Source organism: Glycine max (assembly GCF_000004515.6).
Source record: "Glycine max cultivar Williams 82 chromosome 6 unlocalized genomic scaffold, Glycine_max_v4.0 Gm06_scaffold_214, whole genome shotgun sequence".
Lineage (NCBI taxonomy): Eukaryota > Viridiplantae > Streptophyta > Magnoliopsida > Fabales > Fabaceae > Glycine > Glycine max.
In genome coordinates, this window is record NW_024464670.1 from 3,535 (window position 1) to 11,069 (window position 7,535).

The following is a 7,535-nucleotide window of genomic DNA, read 5'->3' on the forward strand; positions in this document are numbered from 1 at the left end:
AAAAAAACGATGTCGGTAAGAAGAAAACAACATCAATTTTTCAAAAATTGATGTTATTTTTTGCTACAATAACATCAATTTTTAAACAACCAATGTTAATATTGATAAATTAATGTTAATAGTTTCAACATCGATTAATAACCGATATTGAAAGTCCTTAATAACTATTGTTAAAAACCTATTTTTTAGTTGTGTAGGTATAATTTCTTATAAGTCTATTTTCACTTTTCATCCTCACACACTTATACTTTAACATTGTCATTGTGTGATTGCATATTAAATATATTACACTTATACTTTAACATTGTCATTGTGAGATTGCATATTAATTATTAAGTACAAATTTACTAATTAAGTCAAGTCATATACTATATTAAGTTGTGAATCCCAAGATTTAATTACGGAAGAGATCTCATTAATGAGGTATGGACAATCACATAAATAAATATTATATTATATTTTAATTCAAAATCCTAAAACTCAAATTTATAAAACGTATTTTCACTAATATAATATTCAACATTTATTTTCATTCCTACATGATGTAAAAGAAAATTAAGCAGCACAAAATTTTGAAAGAGTCCCGAAAATTAAGATTAATAATTGTTCATTCATTCATATAATCATATCAATCATTGTTCATTTGAACAGTTGTTGTAAGCAGTGCTCCGAAACTTTTTGGTGGTGCACGTGTTAAGAATTTTGAGGATGACATGATTATTGGTGCACCTGGGTGTCTTGAATTGGCTAAGTGCTGCCCCATTAGCAATGAAGTTGTCCAAGATCTTCTTGAAAGTCCCACTCTCCAAAACGCAAAGCTCCAAGGGTCCTATCGAGTTGGTTTTCCTTGACACAACATAGCCATGATCCGCAAAAGACTTGTCCATTTCGTTGCAGCATGCACCAAGAACATTGTCCTCAACTTCTCCTTTGATCTCCCAGTAAATTACGTAGTGACCCGGTTGGTTTGAGACATCTGCATAGCTTGTGAAATCAATTAGCTCAGCTCTACTTGCCTTGTTCAGAATATGAGACCCTCTCTCTACCACTAGCTGAAGGTCCTTTTCTGTGTTCTTGTCTATATTTACTGTCAGAATTAACTTTCTTCTGCACACAAAGTTCAACTTTGGGATCCCATTGTGGAAGCTGGCTACTTCCACCACATCCCCTAACCTGCACCTGTACAGTCCTGGAAAAAAGAAACATATCATAACAATAATCATCATTAGGTTATGTTTGGTTTGTAATTCAAAATGTTTTCACGTTTGTTCGATTGTAGATCCAACAGATGAAAACAAAATAAATATAAAAATAAGAGTCTTGATCTATTGACAAAATTATTTTTGACCTATGAAACTAAAAATCAAACATGCACTTACTAATTTGCTCTCAAATAAGCAAAAGCAAAATTAACATAGTATGATTAAACATCAATCACATACATTATTAGAAAAAATAAAGTCATGATGAAGTTTGTGATTATTATATCACAATGTTAACCAATATCTTTAAGGAATTAATTAAAAAATTAAAAGAAGAACTTTTTTTATTGAAAAATATAAAATTATGTTATTCATAACTTTATTTTACACCATAAGGATGTATTGTTTAGCAAAATTCTTATTATATTAAGATTAAATTAAATTTTTTATCCCCTCAATTATCTTTTAGATTCAATTTTATCTTTTAATTTTTTAAGAATTTAATTTGATCTTTTAATTTTTTTAAATAATTCAATTTAATCCTACCATTAAAATTGAATCAACACTACTAAAAAATTATACTTTGTGACAATCTTAAATCATTATTAAGTGGTTTTAAATTATCACAAAACACAAAATTTTGTAAGGACATAAGTTTAGTTTAGATGAAATGATCAAACTAAATCATATTGAAAAATTAAATAATCAAATTAATTCTGAAAAAAATTAAAAATCAAATTAAATCTGAATAATTAATTAGAAGAAAAAAATAATTTAACCTTTTATTAATATACTTTTGCGTTTTCAATTCACTTGTATATAAACACTACCAAATATACTAATATTGTGTTCGCCTGATTAAAACTGAAGTTGGATCTTTTAAATGAGACCTTAAGTTCGAACTTTGAGGAGTTAGGAAAGAAGATTTCATTAATCATATCAATACTCCAGACAAAATCTGCAAAGTTAGGTTAGAAAAAACACTGTACAAAATTTGTTCCGTAATGAAAGTCTGAAATATGATGGTAACAACCACAAAAGTAACGATCGAAATGCAACCAAGCACTCCAAAGGGTGGCCAATATTAAACGTGGGTTGTTTGTGGTCGGTGCGCCACCTACTTTCAGTTTATGTACATAAATAATTGTTTGCAAGAAATCATTTATAAAATGATTTTCAAATAAATAATTCCAACTAAAAAGTATGTACACTAAGTCAACTATATATGATCAAAATTAGCCTAAAAGATTAAATATGTATTTAGACTAATTGATATTTTAAATATATATATATATATATATATATATATATATATATATATATATATATATATATATATATATATAAATTAATTGGAACAAACATGCACAGTGCTGCTTTTCATTATTGTTGATTCCCCATTATTAGCATGCACGCATTTCAGTCCACGCATTGAATATCTCTCATGATGCCCAATTGTATTGTATGCATTTCAATTTTCAATCATAAGCCCTCGTATGTGCATCTAGCTAAATTCAACAAATACTTTTTTGACATGATGCAACTAGCTACTTTACAGGACCATGTTCATGGTATATAGCTTGCATAAGTACTGGCACACATAAAGCTCGATCCCTACTTTCTTGAACCTGTTACTCTAGGTGTTATTTTATGTACGACGATGGGTCAATCAAAACGGGCTTGCCGAAATATGAATAGTTTTAGAGTATGTTTAAATTTTTGTTTGAGGCCGTCTGAACTCAGTTTTGAGAAGTATATTTAGTATATATGTTTAGATAACCGTTTAAAAATTACTTTTGGGTGTTAAAACATATTTTTGAAAAGGGATACTCTCTATATGAAATATATTTACATACTTATATTTGGCCTGAAACTAAATTTGTATAAAAAGCAGGATTAAAATTTCTTTTGCAAACTCGGTTAATAAAATGAGGCCTATTTCAAAAATAAATTTATCAACTCTAACCAAACTTGCACTTATTATTAGTTTACAGATTAGGTAGCTAGAGGTATTTACTTGGTATTTATGACCAAACAAAATGTCAAGAAAAAAGATGCTTCTGTTCCAGGGATCTACTAATTAAATTCTGGCATGTGTCATGTTCAAAATGTAAGTCACGATAAAACTGAGAAAAGATGGGTCGAAGAAATGAGCAATATTGATATAGGAGACTTGCTATGGGACAGAAATTTAATGATTTTGGTACAATTATATTTTGGCTCATTAATTAATTGTATGAGTACGTACCAAAACCCTTAAATTTGAGAGTGCCATAGAATTAATTTCTCATGGTATATAAGAGAATTAAGGAAGATGAATACCCGTGAAAGTTGTGAGGACTACTTCATATTCTTGTCCAACTTTGATCTGAGACAGTGGAATTGGCTTATCTTCCATGAAATCATCACCTCCTGAACTCAATTTTTTTTCATGCCTGTGAAGTGGAATGAACTCAAAGTAAGAGAAAGTGGGAACCACAGCAAATGTTACATCTTCTGGTGGCAAACTAGGGTCAACATTAACCCCTATCCAGCTCTCAGTTGAGCCATATTCAGCACTAACCAAAGGCAACCCATTTGCATAGTGCCTAAGTTTTTTCAAATATGGTTGCATGGACCCTGTCATTATGGAATAAACATACTTTGCATTTGGCCAAAGTTTTGGAATCAAACCAAACCAATCCACCCCTTCTAGCTCCTTGCAAGAATCTTCTAACTTTGAGGCCAAATTTGGGCTTGGAGAGATGATATCCAAAGCAGCCTTTCTCATTTTGGATGACTTGATTCTTGAGCTAAGAGTTCCATCTCTTATGTCATTGCAAATTTCTCTCCAAAGTTCCTCAAAAGTGGTGAAAGCTTGCACCATGCTGTAGATAAAAGCTGAGGTTATAAACTCAACTTGGTCAGAGAAGTATAGGCCAAGAAGAAGGTGACAATATGTGGATTGCTTGTAGTCTCCACCAGAAATCACTTCTTGAGGGCTACAAGTGAATGACTTGGTCTTGTGCTGCTTGATTTTGAATTCTTCACTAGCATAGTAGTGTGTTGTAGCGGTTCCTACTGTTAAACCTCCTTTTGTTTTGAACCTGTTGCTGCTGTATATGAATTCAAGAACCCTTCCACCTTCCCTTATTGGATAAACCCTGTAAACAGTCAAAAGATAAGGACGAATATTTTACTAAGTGCTTTAAATAAAATAAACATACACATAGGAACAAGAGGGTACAAAAAAAAAAGGAACAATTCAAGGAGATATTATATTGAGGTACACACCTTGATCTATATGCTGCAGCTAAGGTGAATATTTGAAGCGTGGTTTGTGCACTATGGCGGGTAAATGGTACGAACTTCTGCCTCCCCTCTGTGGTTCCAGAACTGCAAACAAGAAAAGAAAAAAGTATATATATATATATATATATATTCAAAGTAAATAGGAAAAATTATCAGAAAGTGGCAGGGGATCCTTCCATTCCATAGATATCATAAGAAAATAGAAAGAAATAGTACTTAATAGAAAAGATTAACAAAATGCATAAAAAAGACTGGTGGTGGTTTATTAGTTATATTACTTTTTCAGGACTCTTGTTCATGATTTCATACAAGCACCTATGATTAGACCTGCCTTGAATAATAATAAACACTAGAACAACCATGGATTAAGCTTAAGCAAATATATACATAACCAAATAGCCAGTGAAATCTGGCAGAATAATACGGAGAGAGCGATATGGGGCCTGTATCTAATGTCCTGTAATCTGATCCTATTCATGTCACGAACATGAGTCACATGACAATAAAATTAAAGAAAAAACCAGCACTATAATGAATCAAAGTTTTTGTCCCCAAAAAAGTAGAAGAGAAAGGAACTAATGTATAAAATATAAAAAGGTGATGGTACCTTAAGGAAAGAGTGGTTATGGGTTGTTGAGTGAGTAAAGGAGTTGTGTCCCCATCTGCAATCCGTTGCATAAATGGTTCAAAATCAGCATGTGAAGCAAGGGGAACCACAGAAGAGAAAAGTGATTCCAATGCACATGCATCCATCTCAAGGATGTTGTAGCTCCCCAACCATTTCTTGAGATATTCCACCCCATAGTTCTGCTCCAGAATCTGGCACAGCAACTGAGTCTGAACAAAACCAGCGTTTTGAGATAAATCCTCAAACCAGTTCATGACATCATAGTCACTGTTGTTGCCATTGCCATTGTTGTAGCTGAGAATAGGTTCCATTAGAGTTGGTTGGTGCTGCGGCATGAGGAACTAAGTGAGGTGCTAAAAGTAATGATATAGTGTTGTTGGTGGAGGTGTGTGTGTGTCTCAGTGAGGGAAATATAACGAGAAAAAACCAAAGGGAACCCACTACTTTATGTTGCTATCTAGAGCTTATATGTCCCCTATTCAAAAGGTTCAACAAACCTCTGATATTTGCAGAATTAAGTTTCACGATATGGTACAACACAATAGATATAGACCACAGGAAATGGTATTATCATTTTATTACGGGGAGAGAAAGAAAGAGAAATATTCTTCCTTAATGTAAGGATCATACATGGGGACTACATTACTAATGGCCAGGGACCAAGGAACAGCTGATCACTTTTTCCCTCCAATTTATTGTGAGCCACCATATTTGAAATCAGACCATACCTAAACTTGATTTTTTTAGATTAATAAAGTATCTATCAAATTTGTCAGTGAGGAATCTTTGTCGAAGAACCTGATTGACCACCTTCAGTCGATTCTTTCCTCCTAACCATATTTTTTTTATCTATAAGACTTAAATTCAAGATGTTATTTAAAAAAACCAAATACATTACCCCTCGAACCAATGACTTGTAGGTAATGCTTTGTTTTAAGTTAACTCATTACTATTATATAATAAACGTTATTTTACCAATGTTGGTGTAAGTGGAATTAGATTCAATTTCTTAAAAAAGGTTTCTATAAGTTCAAATTAATGTTTGTAGATGAAAAGAAATACATGGAGAAGGAAACAATTCACTAAAAGTCATCTTATTAGTCATCCATGAAGTGAGTGAATATTTCACACTTTTAATTAGAGATGACAAATGAATCCATTTATTCACTATCCATCCATTTAAAAAAAATGGATGGATTCAAATACATCCATTTAATTTTATGGATGATTAATGATTCATCCACTAATTTTTAAAATTCAATTGGTCCTCCAATCAATACTTAATGGATCAAAATTGATCAAATTTAATAATAAAAGAACTTGTGGGCAATATTCGGTCAATATCGGTTAGGATTTTTTTCGGTCGTTGTTGGTTAGGACTATTTTTGGTAGACATTGACCTAGGTTTTTTGGCCGACGTTGACCGATAATATTTTTTAGCCGACATCGGCTGAAACTATTTTTTTTTGTTGAAATCGATTGAGGCTATTTTTTTGTAGATGTTGATTAGTGGTGTTTTTCAACCGGTGTCGGTGGATGTTATTTATCAGACGATATCAACTAGGGTTTTTTCTATTGACTTAATCAAAACTATTTTTGGCTAGTGTCACCTAGAGTTTTTCAACTGACATTGGTTGATGAAGTCAACATCGACCAATGCTATTTTTCAGAAAATGTCGACTAGGATTTTTTGGCCAACTTTGGTTAGGGTTATTTTTTGCCTCATGTTGTCTAGATTTTTTTTTGGTCGAACATTCTTAGCCAATGTTATTTTTCGGACGATTTCAGCTAGAGTTTTTTTTAGCTGAATTTGGTTAGAGCTATTTTTTGACTGATGTCTTTCAAAGTTTTTTTGCCCAACGTCGGTTGATGATGTTTTTCGGCTGACATCGGTTGAGGTTATTCTTGATCGATGTTAGCTAGGGTTTTTGGTCGACATTAGACATGACAATTTTTTTCTAACATTGATTAGGACTTTTGATCGACATCAATCATTACTATTTTTTTAAACATTGTGTAGAAGAAAATGACATGAGAAGGGATGTCAAATTGTGTTTCTAGAAAATTAAAACTTTTTCTAAGATTGAAAACACGTTTATCGTCTCATGCAGGTAAACTTAAAATAATTAGAGAAGTTTTGATTTAGACTTTATCAAGCAATGAGAAAAATAATTTTCTTTGTAAAAAAAAACAAGATATAAGATTTAAAAACAAATTTGAACTCTTTGTCAGTTTAAGAAATAAAAGGAAGTACACAAAGAATTATATTGGTTCATCTCAAACTCGAGACTATGTTCAGTTCTTGACAATCCACCAATTTTCAACTAACTTATCAAAGTTATAAGTATTTTTCATTGTCATTTCTGACTCTTACACATGCAAGCTCTACCCCCAGCTTGACATAAACTCAGTAT

The 7,535-nt window shown here is 32.0% G+C and overlaps 1 protein-coding gene across 2 annotated transcripts; it reads right to left on the reverse strand.

Annotated features, from left to right (window-relative positions):
• Window positions 1–438: 438 nt before the first annotated feature.
• LOC100813472 (indole-3-acetic acid-amido synthetase GH3.10) lies at window positions 439–5,725 on the reverse strand. Of its 2 annotated transcripts, XM_041013679.1 has the most exons (5): window positions 5,619–5,725; window positions 5,101–5,447; window positions 4,476–4,577; window positions 3,525–4,345; window positions 505–1,189 (listed from the first exon to the last, which is right to left on the reverse strand). In XM_041013679.1, the coding sequence occupies exons 2-5, from the start codon at window positions 5,430–5,432 to the stop codon at window positions 633–635; spliced, it is 1,812 nt and encodes a 603-aa protein (XP_040869613.1). In that variant the 5' UTR covers window positions 5,433–5,447; window positions 5,619–5,725; the 3' UTR covers window positions 505–632. The 2 variants fall into 2 exon arrangements, with proteins under 2 accessions (XP_014632299.2, XP_040869613.1); XM_014776813.3 differs by lacking the exon at window positions 5,619–5,725 and having other exon boundaries at window positions 439–1,189; window positions 5,101–5,612.
• Between the last annotated feature and the right edge of the window lie 1,810 nt (window positions 5,726–7,535).